The 14,768-nt window shown below is 46.6% G+C and overlaps 1 protein-coding gene across 2 annotated transcripts in view; it reads left to right on the plus strand.

Moving 5' to 3' along the window:
• PITPNM1 (phosphatidylinositol transfer protein membrane associated 1) overlaps positions 1-14,768 on the plus strand; it is a 297,695-nt gene that overhangs the window by 99,336 nt on the left and 183,591 nt on the right. For both annotated transcript variants that reach the window (XM_086953244.1, XM_086953245.1), the window contains exon 2: positions 13,802-13,945. In XM_086953244.1, coding sequence (XP_086809370.1) covers positions 13,868-13,945 — 78 coding nt within the window. In that variant the 5' untranslated portion in view covers positions 13,802-13,867. The remainder of the gene's footprint in view (positions 1-13,801; positions 13,946-14,768) is intronic.

Here is a 14,768-nt window from a genome sequence, read left to right on the forward strand (position 1 = left end):
TTTCTTTCTTTTTTCCTTGCTTCAATACACTGCAGTAGAACCGTAGAAACGTTGATTACCTTAGCAGCGGATCCTGGGACCAGGGTTCGATTCCCGTCTCTGGCTCATAAATTCCCCTGACGGGATATTCTCGCCTCGGTGCCTATTCCAATCATGGGTCCCACGCTGCAACTCTGGGCAATAGCTTGCTTAATCTCCACAATGGCCCCAACAGCGCGAGGGATGCCTAGTTTCACCATGGAGGTGGCCAGGAGTGGACACTTCACGGGGAAAGCCAGGAAGGGTTCCTGAGCGGTATGAGTACAAGCGCCGGGAGACCCCGGTCCGGGTAGCTGTGCGCTATACAAGTACAACACATTTACATGTGATGTTTTACAATGTTTGATCCATGGTGCCACAGCGTCTTTGGAATCATGAGGTTTATCAGTAGTGGTAACCTTATAATGTCCGCCATCCGCAGCGTCTTTGGAATCACGAGGTTTATCAGTAGTGGTAACCCTATAATGTCCGTCTTCCACAGCGTCTTTGGAATCATGAGGTTTATCAGTAGTGATGACCATATAAGGCCTGCCATCCACAGCGTTGGGACCCTGAGAGGGTGGCCTTGGTGGTCCCCCTAGTGCGGCACGCTTGATAAGAGCCAGCAAGAGCTCCCTGGTTGCAAAGGGTTGGTATTGGTGCTCGCTTTGCGGTGTTTCAGTCCAGCTGTGGTCTCAAAAGCAGTAAGACACAACTTGGGTTCTTTATTCTTTAAGTGGTTGGGTCATCTGCCGTAAAGCATTGACAAAGGGAATTTTCTGTCTTTATTGGGCCAAAAGATGTAAACACAGAAATTTGCGACTGCTGTTTGTATACACTACATGCAGAAATGCTGGTTCTCACTTTAAAGCCCTTACTGTTGGCTTTGACAGTGCTGGAAAACAATTAGCAAAACATAATTGCTTAAGTAGAGAATGCATCAGAGATTAAAAAAACAAATTAATGTGACAAATGGCTTGATGATTGATTGTGGTTTTTAGATGTATTATAGTTCCTCAAACATTTCAATGGAATAAGGGATGGTATTTGAAACAGCCAGTAGCATCAAGTGATAGGGTAATATTCCTCAGAACGAGCAAAAACCCACTTTATTTATATTTGGAGGAATTGGCAACTTTGTGTCCTGTGGGGCTGTCCATCACAGATCAAATGGTCCAAATACAGTTCTTGTTTGTGTAAAGGATGTCCGAGGCAGTTAATGTCCTTCCCCTTTGTGGTCTTAACTTTGAGACTGGTTTGTACTAGACGATAGGTTTCGGCCCTTAGGGGCCATATTCCGCAAACTCATATAATTTCCAACTTCTGGCCACCTTGATGCTCTCCCTCTGAGCATAAAAGGAAGACCCGTGGATTAACCGTATTCCTTCTTCCAGTCTTCTGGTGAGACTGAGAGTTTGGCAAAGTCAGTACCTGCCTAGCAATGTAATAAGAAATGAGACCGCCTGGATATTTCGGGAGGCTGCACTACTAACAGGCAGGCCTTGTGTACCTGCTACCTTAACCCTACTCCGCTTACTGGCACAAGGTAGTTCTCCACTTTCTTCTGAGGCTGATCAGAGGTTGCTGGTGCTTGTGCAGCTTTGGAAGGTGCTTATGCGAAAATGCACTGGGGCGAATGATGTAAGAAATTAACTCTCTTGTGGTGCTACCGGCGGTAATAAAGGATTGTTGCTTTTCTAGTTTTCTTCCTTGTAGAGATGGAAAAAGACTTTAAAATAGTCCTGTAGTGCAGCAGGGTGATCACATGCATACAGGGGTACATTCACAGTGCTGGACCTTTCTTGGCATTAGCATTGAGGTGTGCAGTGCGCCCCCTACAGGCCTTTCTCTACAAGTGCCCTTTGTGTCCGGATAGTGAGTCCCTGTCTGCGATGAAGCCTGGCATTGGCTCTTTAATATAGGTCAGTTCCAAGGAGTAGAGCGGGGGGTTCTTCGTTCTATGGCTTGTTTTAGGAACAGCCCACGGTCTGTAATGAGCAATTCGGAGGTTTTCCTTTCCCATTGGGCCTCCTGTAAATATTTGCATATATAGTGCTGTCCTCGTGACAAACAGATTTACCTCTGTCCACAGGACCGCGCCCGACTTCTAACACCTGGCCTTTTCTGGTGCCTCTTCTAGGATCTCTGTTATTTGTTCTGGTGTCCTACAAGGATGGATCAGCCTTGATTGGTTCTGCTCTTGGGCCGGGTGAGTGTCTAGAGGCCAACGGGGAGCTCCATTTTATTCCCTTCCTGCATATATAACCGAGGTGCAATTCATTGTTTACTTCTTGTTTTTCTCTGTGCTTGTCGTTCACATTTATTTCTGTCCTGGAACATAGGAAGGTAGTCCTGTCCGTTCCCTTAGCGGCCCAGCACCAACATGTCGGGGGTGTCTGGATGAATTATGAGGCTGTCCGCAGAGTTTGGCAACACCCACCTTGTTTGCTGTTGGTTAGCCTACCTCTGATCCCTGCATCAGTAGAAGATCAACAGTTGCATGATTAGAACAGGCCACAGTTGTATTGCACAACTGTGACAAGCCTGAACTTCCCTGTGTTGCATAAGAATGTTCTTACATGTGCAATTTTAAAGAGTGTGTAGCCTGGCGTGAACGCTAACCGCACTCTTGCTTCCTTCTCTTGGCCACACGGCTTGCTCTCTAAATAGCTCTGCATTCTTTGCCAATCTAGTTTTCAAGTGTTCTCTAAATGTTATCGTTTTTTCACTTGCTTCCATTCCTTGCAGCTCTCCCACCTGATATGGGAAGGGACAAGCTTGCTATTCGGTGCAGTGTTGATGAATATTACTGAAGATCCAATGAAATAGAAGAATACATACATGTTCTTTCACACCATTTCTCTATCATGGGTTAACTGCATAAAGAACCCCAATCCTTCCCAAAGGAGCCAGTGCAATAGAAGCAAACTTGTACTTTTGGAACGCACATCCGGTGTGGCGCTTCTTGGGTGTCTTAAAGCAATAGAAAATGTTTTCATGGGAAGCTCTCTGCCTTTAGAGAAAAACATTCCTTTCAAGTTTTCACATTTGAAACAACAAAATAAAAATCTGTTGCATGAAGGGTGTTATATCAGGCTACCGTTTATTTCATATTGAATGACTAAGAGCCCCAGTGTGGTTACTGCCGACCTATGGTTAATCCAGTTTACACCTCGTCTTTGGCAGGCGTCGCTGCAAATGGACAAATGTTCTTCATCTTGATTTGGCCCATCGGGTGTTCTAGAGTTTAAATCCAAGAGGCAGCTTCTTTGTTTCTCTTCTATTTGTGTGATTGTTTTCATTTCCTATTCTGATTCTGGGCATTCGCTTTGTCATATCTATCGCAAAAACATCCTGGAACTCATTTTTGGCTTGATATTTTTCATCAAAATGTCAGATTTGTAGTGTTTTGGCAATTGGGCATATAGAAGCCCATATCCCCTATTTCAAGGGAGAAAGAGGCAGAGGGAGGCAAAGTAACAGAAATGTGATAAATGCAGAAGGGGAAGGAGTTTAAGGAAATGACCGCAGTTGCAGGCTCCACCTCAGTGTCACTTTAATCGTTAGTGATCTGTGAATTGGGTCTGCTGTGGCTTCTTGCAGACCATTTACCAGTTCAGGTCTGGAAGTTACGCACGCCACAAGGCCATGTGCGGCAGGGCCACCCGCCCAGGTGTAAAGAGTTCATGTTGGGTAATGGAAATGTGAAAAAGCCCTCGTCAGGAAGTTTGGGCTGCTTCGTACCTAGACTTTATAAGACTATGCTGACCACCAGCGATTTCCTGTTGAGGACATGGATTCCTGGTGCACAGAGCAGTCTGCAAGGGTCTGGTCTGGGAAGAAGGCGACCACCAATGAAAAGCTGATAAACCTTCTATTGAGGGGCAACGGTGGGCACTTGCCCTATGGGTCAGCACTTATCTGAAGCACAGGGTGTAGCCGGAAGGAAATGGCATGTGGCTAGCAAACCAGGAGGGTCTGTGGGTCTGCGGCACCCCAAACACCGTGAAGAGAAGATGGCCCATCAGAATGGGCAGCAACATTCTTGAAATATCCTTAAATCTTAAAGGTGGAGAGGGATCCAAGCAGAATGCGCCTTTTAAGGCGGGGCAGAAATTCAATGCCGCCAACATTCCCAAAAGCGGATGGTTTTAATGTGGGTACAAGCACTGCTTACAGCTATAGCTCCATAGGCTCACAACCTGCTTTTCCAGATTCTATTTTTTATCTGATTGGCACTATTAAAGCACACAGAATTCTTAGAACCTCAAGGCGCTAGGTTTGGAACCTGCAGTAATACAATAAAGTCGTTTTCAAAGCTTTGTGACAGCGAGTTGAGTCGAACACTAGCGAGAGAGGTCAAGTGCTTGGGCCAAATAAAGACACCACCCAATGAGGCTCGGCTGCAGATGTACCTAGACCCAAAAATAATCTAGACCCTCCTGATTTGTTTAGTTGTTCACCCTTTCATCTGACCTATGCTTCCTATATGCAAATACACACCTATTCATTCTAAAGGTCAAGGTCTGACCAGGGGCGGCTCTAGGCTCATGGCGGCCCTGAGCAGGGAGCGTAGGTAGGGGACCCTGGAATAGGGGGTCCGGGGGGGAGGGGGGGGGGGGGGCAGAGCACCCCGGAGCTCAGGAAGGGGGTCAGGGTGTATGGAAGTGGAACCGAGCCGGAGGCCACCAAATCCCTGCCACTGGGGCCGCCACACAAATATGTATCCATCCTCAGAAGATTATTATATTAAGGATATATATTGGCGTGGCGGCCCCTGGGGTTTGGCGGCCCTGTGCAGGTTCACAGCTTACACATGCCTAAGGCCGGCCCTGGTCTGACAGCACATTGGCTGTTGTAAGTGTGGACTGCGTTATAATAAGTACCATAATATCTGTATTTGTAAAGTGCATGTCTACCACTTAGGGGTCTTGGGGCTGAAATAAAATGAGTCCCATTGAGTGGATAACAAATGTTATCGACCTCAGAAGGGTAAATGGCTGAGTGGACCGTCTAGGATTTAAGCCTGTGATCATGAGGTCAAACGCTGATCCGTTCAGTGGATGCATTCATCCACTGAGCCTCCAGACCAGGTCACGTATTTCCAGACCAACCCCCACACCCCATGGCCAGGATTAAGCAGTGACTGATCCACATTGCTAATTTTGGGGAGCCAGTTGTACACAGGTTTTAATTTGTTATCCAGTTGGTGTAGAGAGATATGAAACCCCAATGGTAAAGGGTTGCCCCATAAAAACCATTAACTGTCCTCAGACCCGTACAACCGACATTGAGCTGGTCTGCGTTTATACCAGTGATACAGCCCGTATGTGATCTTCTTGAACTTTACATGCGGCCGGAGGGTGGTGGGGTGGAATGCATAAAAAAATAAATAATCAACACCTACCTTGAGGCGCGACGCAACGTCCTCCTACACTGCTCGCCTCCTTTCCAGGCAGGCTCAAATGCGGGACCAGGAAACTGCACTCATCGATCCTGGCGCATCTTTCAGCATGAGAGACTCGTCCGGATTGGAGGGAGCAGCCTCTCGCAGCGCTCCTAAGAGCACTGGAGGCCTGCGCGTTCTCTAACCCAGCTGTCAAAGACAGCTGGGTTAGAGAACTTTGCAATGCGAATCTCTAGCTGGCCGTCCCAAGACGGCCGGCCAAAGAGTCATGCGCACTTTAAAGCGCACTATCACAGCTCCCTGCTGCTGCCACTTGGCCGCACTAGCCCTTCCATTCCGTTCAGGACGAGTCGGTTGCTGAAAACTAAAATGGTAATCAATAAACTTTATTACCATTTTATTTTTCAGCTGTGGCCTGTGGGGCGACACTCAAATGGAGGATCCGCCCCTGCCAGGCTCGACGCAGCACTAACTTTCAGAAAGATGTCAAATAAACAGCAAGTCTTTATTTGCAGGTTAACTGAGTTAAATAAAGGGAGTAAAAAAGGTGTCCTGCACCACTTTAGGAATAACTTCTTCTTACAATAATGTGTAAAAATATGATTAGGTCTCCACAAAATTCAAAAAGTGTATTTCATTAACTTTCAAGCGTTTCACCTTAGTACCATAGGCTATATCGGTGCAGTGAGAGCTTTGTGTCTTTTAAAAGTGATAATTTAGAAACATTCATGGTTCACCCCAACCGGTCAACAATTCAAATAGTGAACTAAGAGGCAAGCCAGTTGTTGTGTGCAGCTCTGGGTGGTGTCAGTTGCTATTGTACATGGACAACATTATAGAAGGGGCCACTGGAACTGTGTAACAGGGGAGGGCCAAATTATGCTGCTGAGTGACTACATCGGGCAAGAAAAGGCAAATTATGCAGCATAATGCAGCACATTTTGTGACATTATTACTTCATTATTTTTACACTTGGGCAAAGGCTGCACCGCATTAGTACCATTTTAACACCCAAATATAGCGACAGGCAACAGAAAGTTGACCAGTCAACCTTTGCAAAGGGCCTTCCACTGTGTGGCAACACGTGTTGCTGCGCTTTTAGGAACTTTTGAACCGCTTGAGCTAGAAACAAATGTTTTCATTAAAATCTGCAGATTATGCGGCAGATGATGGATTATGTGGCAAAAGAAGCAAAACCATAAATATGCGAAAAACGCCAAGGCCACCCAATCCCATAATTCTAGTGGCCTTAATTATAGTTTATTAATCAAACTCAAGAGAAGGTTTGTACAGTCCACCTCCTGTAGACACGTTTCATCCCCTTAAGTCCCCCTCCACCCTGCTTGCATCAATGTGACCCTCAGTCAAACCACAGAGATTTTTTTGGGGCCCTTGGGAATAGGTTTACTTATACCCGTGGTTTAAACCGTAGATGCCCCCAGCAGCAGCAGGCTAACCCCCTGTGCAGCCGGTCACTCAACGGATGCCGCAATGGGTCAAGTACACACTGATACTCAGACCACAATACCGTTGTGTGTTGACTAGGGAGACCCATGGATGCACACACAGCTCCTTTGACACACCACTGGGCAGGAGCCAGCACTGGTCGCAACCCCAGGTGTAGAGTTACCTCCTCCCAATGTTTCTACTTAGAAATAATAGATGTCAGAATCTGTTCACTTACTATATGGGGACAAACGCTGCCCATCCCGCTAGCTTAGCAGATACGGATGTCCACATTTATATTTTAGAGATCCGGACAGTGACTGGTTTAGCTCTCTTGCAGGGTGTGGGCAGTAAGCCAGCTCCCCTCAGCCCTTGGCTGTTGTAGCATTCCACATCTATCTTGAGTGCAGGGGTTGTGGCGGGTCTGGTGGCTTAGGGGACTAATGTGTCCACTGTCTTGGCCTGTGTTTGACCTCATGACCACAGGTTCAAATCCCGGTGGGTCCACTCAGCCTTTCATCCTTCTGAGGTCGAGAAAATGAGTACCATTGAGGTGGGCTAACAATAGACATCTGTTATTCAGCGGCTTGATACCCTTCGACATGATTGTGCGCTTTACAAATACACATTATGTTATGTTGTTTGCGATGCATGGAGTTTTGACTCTCCACCCACATGCAGCTGTTTCACTGGTGCAAGAGAGCGACGTGCACTGCTTCCGTCGCTCAGGGTCTCGCAGGGAATGATGGGTAGGCAGGGCCGGCTTTAGTGATTGTGGTACCCGGTGTGTCAATGTGTTTTTTGTTGGGCGCCCACCCCTCAATGACAACCTCCTCCACATATTCCCTCGTTACCACCCTCCAGGATTCCCTCGCTGCCAGCCTCCAACAGTGCCCCTGATCTCTCCATAGCCTCTCACATGCATTTCATGTTTTATAGCGCTACTGATATGAGTGTAGGGTTTCGGAGCACTTTACAACACAAACATTTTCAGAGACAATTAATCATACTTGTGTAAATAAATCTGCAGGGAATGTTCCATAAGCCAATGAGGATTACAAGGTGTAGGAATCACGTCATCCATACTAGTAGGCAGTATATTTTAAGGTGCTTGGTCTGGAGAAGCACAAACTCGGGATTTAAAACATACCACAGTGGTTGGGTTGGCTTTACTAAATAAGAATGTATTCTTCCCAAACAAAAACTTTTTAGCAACATTCGGATAATAAAAGACTGGGAAAAAACATAACTTTCCGCCCATACCATGCAGTTAGCATGCAGCTCTTTGACAGTTCATAGGTCACTCTGCTATATTAGGATTGTAATTTATGAACTGCAAGTAACACATGGATCCCTGTGACAGAAGCAGGAGCCCCAGTGGGTTACTGCTTCTGTCACAGGAATCCACAGGAATCATAGGAGCTATTTACATGAAAATCTGTTCTGTGGTGTGCATGGTACATGCTCTTTGCAGCAGGCACACGAACCCTCTGCGTTACCTTATGATGAGTCAAACCTGCTACTTGACAAAACTCCAACCTCTCGACAGCAGGTACATTAACCGCCAGAATTATCTTGACATGTTTGTTGCCTGACACGCACGAGGAACTCTGCAGCAGGTGCTTTAACACCCATGAGTTATTTCTAAACAATAACCAAAATCTGTTCTCCCCTGTCCCCCTCCACATCCCGTCCCTGTAGAGCCAGCCAGCTCCCGCGGCGTGCGTCACATCCGGCAGGACTGCTTCCGGTTATTGTTTGGGCGGGCTTCCTCAGCACGTGACCAGGAAGGGAGTAACAAGGAACACAATATAGTGCTCGTCACAGGAAAACACCAATATTAACACCAGGACGCTCGGGAGCAGCTGCGTGTAGCATTTGTTCAAACTTAAAAAGCACACCAAGAAATGCCATGTTAAACGAAGCGCCACTGTCCTACATTCATCCATCTGTTCATCCTTCTAGGCGCTCTCTGACCTGTTCACCTCTCCACCCATACCCACGCGCGCCATTCCGTCTTTGGCTGGCTCACTCACTCATCCACCCAGAGGTTGCGAACAGTGAAGAAGCGCGTGAACGTCTAAAAACCCAGACCCTTCAACAATGCAGAACAGCACGAAGTAAAATAAAAGAGGAGAAACAAAATAAAAGGCACCAGGGCCAAAGGGGGTCAGTACTCTATCCTCTGGGACCTGCATGTGCAGCGTAACACACATGTATGTGGCCGTTTGTGTAGTGCAAACCGCGCTAGAGCGATGGGGCAATAGCGGTCTGAAGGGGCATCACTACATCCACATGAGGCCAAATCTGACCAGGATACCCCTCTGTAGTTACTTCAAAACTAACCCAAAGTAAATAATCAGCACTGGGCAGTTCATTTACGTGGCTGGTGCACAACCAACAGACATGTAACTATTCCACCTCCCGCCTTCTACTCTCCGAGTGAGAACCTTCCACTCTGTCGTGTTCATGAAAGTTCCCATTGGTTTAGCTTGGCGGACGCCCAACAGAAGACCTACCCTTTGGCTAGCAGACCCCGTAGACTGCTCCAGCAGGCTCTTGCGATCCCCCGTGGCCAAAGACATGATGGCCTTGGCCACTATCCAGGACAGGGGCTGCCCAGGGAAGGACTGGTCTGTCCCGCAAGGGTCTGGCCTACAATTCTTTCTCCCCACCTCACTACTGTTGCCTTGTCTGTTTCCTCACTCAATCTGCCAACTCCCAGCTCCAGGACTTTGGGGCCTGAGGTACAGAGACACCAATTAAGAAATCATAAATTGCCTCAAATAACTATTTATTAGGAATCTTTCAAAATGGACTCAGCAGAAGTGGGTTCAAGTTGCACACCGACTTCTACCGAATGCCCTGTATTTTGTGAACCAGACAATGTATTAATAAATAATTTACAAAATACTGATTTGTAGTGGGTTGCAATGCAACCTACATCATTAATATATATGAGGTAGGTCGCAAATTAAGATCCTCTATGATTGGTTGGAGTCACAGGCATGGCGGCCTGCTGGGGTCAGCAGACCCCCATTTCTGTGACTGCTTTTAAATAAAGCAATCTTTCGTTTTTATTGCAGCCCGTTTTCCTAATAGGGATTTGTTTAAAAAAGAAAATTAATATTACTATAAACCTTTTTTAGGAGCAGGCAGCGGTCCCAAAAAGATTTCTGTCGACATTCACAAGGGGAAGAAGTTGCTTGTGGACGCCTTTCTGTTTAAGAAAAGTTACTACAAGTTTTGATTTGGTGGTAAAATATTAATGTTTTGGAACTGAATTTCGTATGCACAATATTAATACAAATAAAGCTAGAGTATTTAGAAGAGGCCCCTTTACTTGGCACTAACAAATATCGACTCTATATTTATTCTAAAATCCAAATTGTGATTAGGTAACAAGTTTACGAATCGCCACTTGGGTTTTTTTCATTTAAAAAAACATTTCTCAGTCACAGTGGCTCAAATTTGACGCTTGGAACCGCAACATTGTTCGGTACATCAGGCACTGGATTCTCCTATAGATTTTTGGTATTCATTCTGCATTCTAACCAATTGTCAGCAGTCTCTCCACAAGTGTGTGTCCCCGATTGGCTCATGCACACTGCGCATGGACAGGACTCCCAACCAATCACCCTCAGGCAGAGCACCTCTTTGGTAAACTGTGCTTCATAGAAACGACCATGTTACAGAACGGAAGCACAGTTGTGAAGCCAAAAAGATCGGTGTGAAGCAGGGATTTGAAGGTTTGTGTCCAGAGAGGGATGGGTTAGTCATGGCCTTTCTTCTGTGTGGACATCATTCAAAGGTGGCTTTAAAAAGGGCAGTTTTGGCTCCCAGCTCAAGGTGTAGTCTGTTCTACATTTTGGACCCAGACTTTGACATGTCCTAATCTAATGGGCGTTTGCGGTGATTGTCGATCAAAGATATGTCATTGATCGATTTGCTGGTCACACGCAATATTTTAGGGCTCGACTTGTGTGGTTGGCTTTGGGAGATCGTGGCATATTCTAGTGGTCTAACTTTGTAATCTTTGCACCCAGCTTTTGTTGAGTGTGACTAATGCTGCAATTGTAAGTGATGCTTCATCCAGGGCCCTTGACCACCCCACCCAATGGTCTGTCTTTAGGAGTGGGAGTTTTGTTTAAAAAAAACAACAACAAAAAACAATGGGAAGTCATAATGTTGGTAATTAATGAGCATTCATGGTCCAAGCACCTCCCAGCGTAAGTATTCAGTGCATTCCCAGACCTGAGGAGCCCCAAGAGACAGTGAGTGTCGGTGCACCCACCAATCTAAGGGTCTCCATCTCTGGTACCTTCGGTTAAGATAGAGTTCTCATCCAGTGGAACTGATGGTCTATGGATGAGGCGTCTTGGAGTTGGTGCGTGGTCATTTTCTGCCTGGAATTGCTTTGGGGTGCCATTGGGGTACACTTGGAGGTTTACCTAGTACTGTTCTAAAATGTGTGGGGGGGCGTACATATGCTGAGCAAAAGACCTGAGTACATTGAAGCCTGTGTAAGCCATTAGAAATGAGGTAATTGCCATGCACGTTCACCAAAGGGCGCAAGCAGCGAGCAAGCGAGAGAAGAAAAACAGTGGTTGTGGTGAGTGGAATGAAAGGAAACATGGAGGAATACCAGGAGAGAATTAGAGAAAGGATTACGGATGTAAAAGGAGAAGAGAAGATTGGGTCAGGGCTCGTTCCGGTTCCCCAGAGAGCCCTGATTCGATCCACTTGAGTGCGGCACTAACCTACTCTTCGTTCCCTTCAGCTGTCCTAGTAGGACACCGTGCTCGCTGTGTTGTGCGTGGCTGGAAGGATGAGAAGAATCAGGGCTGCTTTGCGGATTTCATATGAGGTGGCCAGGAGTTTTTTTAAGCAGTTTCAGTCCCCCTTGAGAGCCTGAGGGTTGATGTATATCGAGAGGATGCATTGGTTCTCTACGTGCTTGATTTCGCCTTCTACCCTTCACTTCCCATCATTTTGCCCGAAATTTAGTCGGTTGTAGATCGGTCAGTAGTGAACCAGAATTGTTGGTCTGCCGATGGGAGTCTTCCTCTGGATCATGGGCACATGATCAACCTCAGCTGGGAAGTGTTGATGATCTGTTGCAAGTAGACGAAGTGATGGCTTCATGCCAGGCGGTCGAGGAAAGTTGAGGATTTGTTTTGATGGTAAGTTTTAGAACCTCCTTACGAAAGGGTTTGAATGTAGTGAAAATAGATTGTAGAAAACTTGAGGTAATGGGAGGGTGCTGGTAAAAGTCTTTTTGTGATACGAGTCTGGTAATTTAGTGCTTCAAACACAGCAAGGCCTTTAGTCTTTTTCGCTTCAGAGTCGTCATTTTAGTGTCACAAGAGACTAGTTCCCGACAAATGTTGACAGTCGCAGTAATTTTGATTTCGGGGTGGCCTTGCTAATTCATTTTTTGACAGAGCATGGACCTCAAGGTGGCTTTCTTCTTGCCTCTTCAATATTTTGTGTAGTTTTTCTTCTACTCTAAAGGTTAATGATGTATGGTCTTTGTGCTCGAGTGTGAGGCTACTGACTTAAAACTTGGCGAGTCTCCGCGATACCTCTTGTTTGTGGATTTGATGTCTCACCTGGGTTTTCCAACTCTGGGTACAGCCAATATGTCAAATCAAGTAGAAAAGTTGCCTCAAAGTTTGTTAAGCAAGGTTTCAGGCGCTGCAGCATTCAAAGGCAGTTATCATAACTCGGTAGGTCACCTCCAATTCCACTGTGGTCACCGACATCGTGCCCTACAGAGATAGAAGTAGTTTGTTCATTCTGCAAGGAGTAGGGGAGGGCCAGTAAATTAGCGAGTTTGAGATAGTGACCAACCTACTCTCTGGTTGAACCATCCAGCTGGAAGTTTCTATACTGCGTAATCATATGGTCGAGTTGTGACCAGCTAGAGTTGGCTCTTTCACAGCCTGCTCAAAGTTTAATGCCCGCATATTCTGTAGCCCGTCACTGATACTGGTTTGTTGCCCCTAAAGCCTAATGTCTCACGATCTGCATTTTCTTGGGAATTGGAGGACCGGTTAGAGGAATTCGATCAATAGAGTTTAGTTGTGTTCTGGTATTGGGAGATCAAGGCAATAGTGAACCAGCTGTTACGGTTGTTAAGGAAAATGTGTAATATTCCTGCAGTACCACAAACACAAGTATGCGATGTGCTCTCTACGTATCTACTCACTTGTCGTCACCAGCAAACATTCTAGTTAACTAAATGCTTCTGATGCAGTCAGCCCCTAAGTGTAAGACAGAGGGGGCCCTTTGAAAGGGGCTGAGTCCCCCCCTTTCAGTGTGCAATAAAGGGTCCTCTGTGATGGTATGTGGTCTCCTGTACTGTCATTGGCTGAGAGGGCTACAGAGGTCTCTCTCTAGTGGAAGAGGGCAATCGTGGGCGATCTCGATAGAGACGGCTCCCTTCAGTGTGGGATAGAGAGAGGTCTCGGAAGACTAGAGACCTCTGCATCCAGCATTGGACCGACCCTGCTCTGGTGAGGGAGAGACAGCCCTCTCACTGCGGGCGGGTGAGTTTTTAATGAGTGATGCATCCATCTCCCCACCCCAGTGTCGGATGATGGTATCACTGAAGGAAGAGGCTGAGAGTCTTTCTAGGTGGAACTGATGAAGCTCCATGAGGGAGGGATAGGAAGACCCTCCAGTGTCAGACGGATGGAGCTGTGTGGGGAGAAAGGGACAGAGTGTTCCAGGAGATGTTTAGCAACAGGACCTTCACCTCCTGTAGGACGGACAGAGCTCTGATGGAGATTGGGCCAGAGGACTCAGTGAATGGGATCAAAGCATCGCTTTTGGTGTCAGTGGGTCTACTGTGATAATGATAGCGCTACAGTGCAATGCACAGAACATATATAGTAACCTGCTTCTCTTGTCGCTTGTGTCTTCCAGAGCTTGGCCATGAAGCCTGTTTGCTAACCGAGTCCCCCTGGGCCTCTGGCCCATCCTCCCAGGACAATGCTGATCAAGGAATACCACATCCCCCTGCCCATGAGTTTGGAGGAGTACCAGGTCGCTCAGCTCTACATGATCCAGGTAATGGTCGGCGAGGGGCGTGAAGTCCAGTCCTACAGGTTGGCGGGAGTGGGGAACTGGGGATTAGGTTTGTGGGAAAGACATGGCGGTGGGAGGAGCAGAGGTGAATCATAGACCTTTCCATGCTATCAGTAGTCCTAGAAATCAGTTGATTTTTCAGCTTAGATTTTATTAAAATCCTCCACTCCCTGGGCCTTGCCAACAAGCCTTGTGTCACCAAACACAGTACCAAGATCTCCCTTGTTGACTAACTGGTCTTCGTCATTCTAGCTGATGACTGCATCCTCCTACGGCTATCATTGTAGTCACCACCTAGAAACGCTCCGCCTTGTGGCTCCATCCTTCGACTAGGCACTTGTGTTTATTGGCGGCCTGTAGAGTACTTTAGTATCTAAAGTGGCACTTCATGTCGTTCGGTGCCACGCGTTCGGAGGCCTTCCTCTCATGGCTGCTACAACCCAAAAGTTGATCAATTTGTTCTTTCCATTCTTCTTCAAAGCTACAAATATTTTATTCATATTAATAAGTGCCTCTGGCCCTCTTTTATTGTTTTCCCCTGACTGCCCAGCTGATTTTAAGAGCTATTCCGCCTTTGTTGAGACCCCAAAGAGGTTCCTTCTTGTCAATGGTTAACTGGAATTTTGCTGACTTCAAAGGACCACCTGGATGACTTGGCCAGGAAATTATCTTTTATCTTGTTTAGATTTTTACCCATTTCTGTTGCCTGAGTAGGTAATTATTAAACCTCTGGATCATCTTACTGCAGGTCCCTCTTTTATTCCCTGAATATGTAGGTTAAGCCTCATCCTGAGTCACCTGAACT

The sequence above is a fragment of the Lissotriton vulgaris genome, chromosome 1_2, assembly GCF_964263255.1.
Source record: "Lissotriton vulgaris chromosome 1_2, aLisVul1.2, whole genome shotgun sequence".
Lineage (NCBI taxonomy): Eukaryota > Metazoa > Chordata > Amphibia > Caudata > Salamandridae > Lissotriton > Lissotriton vulgaris.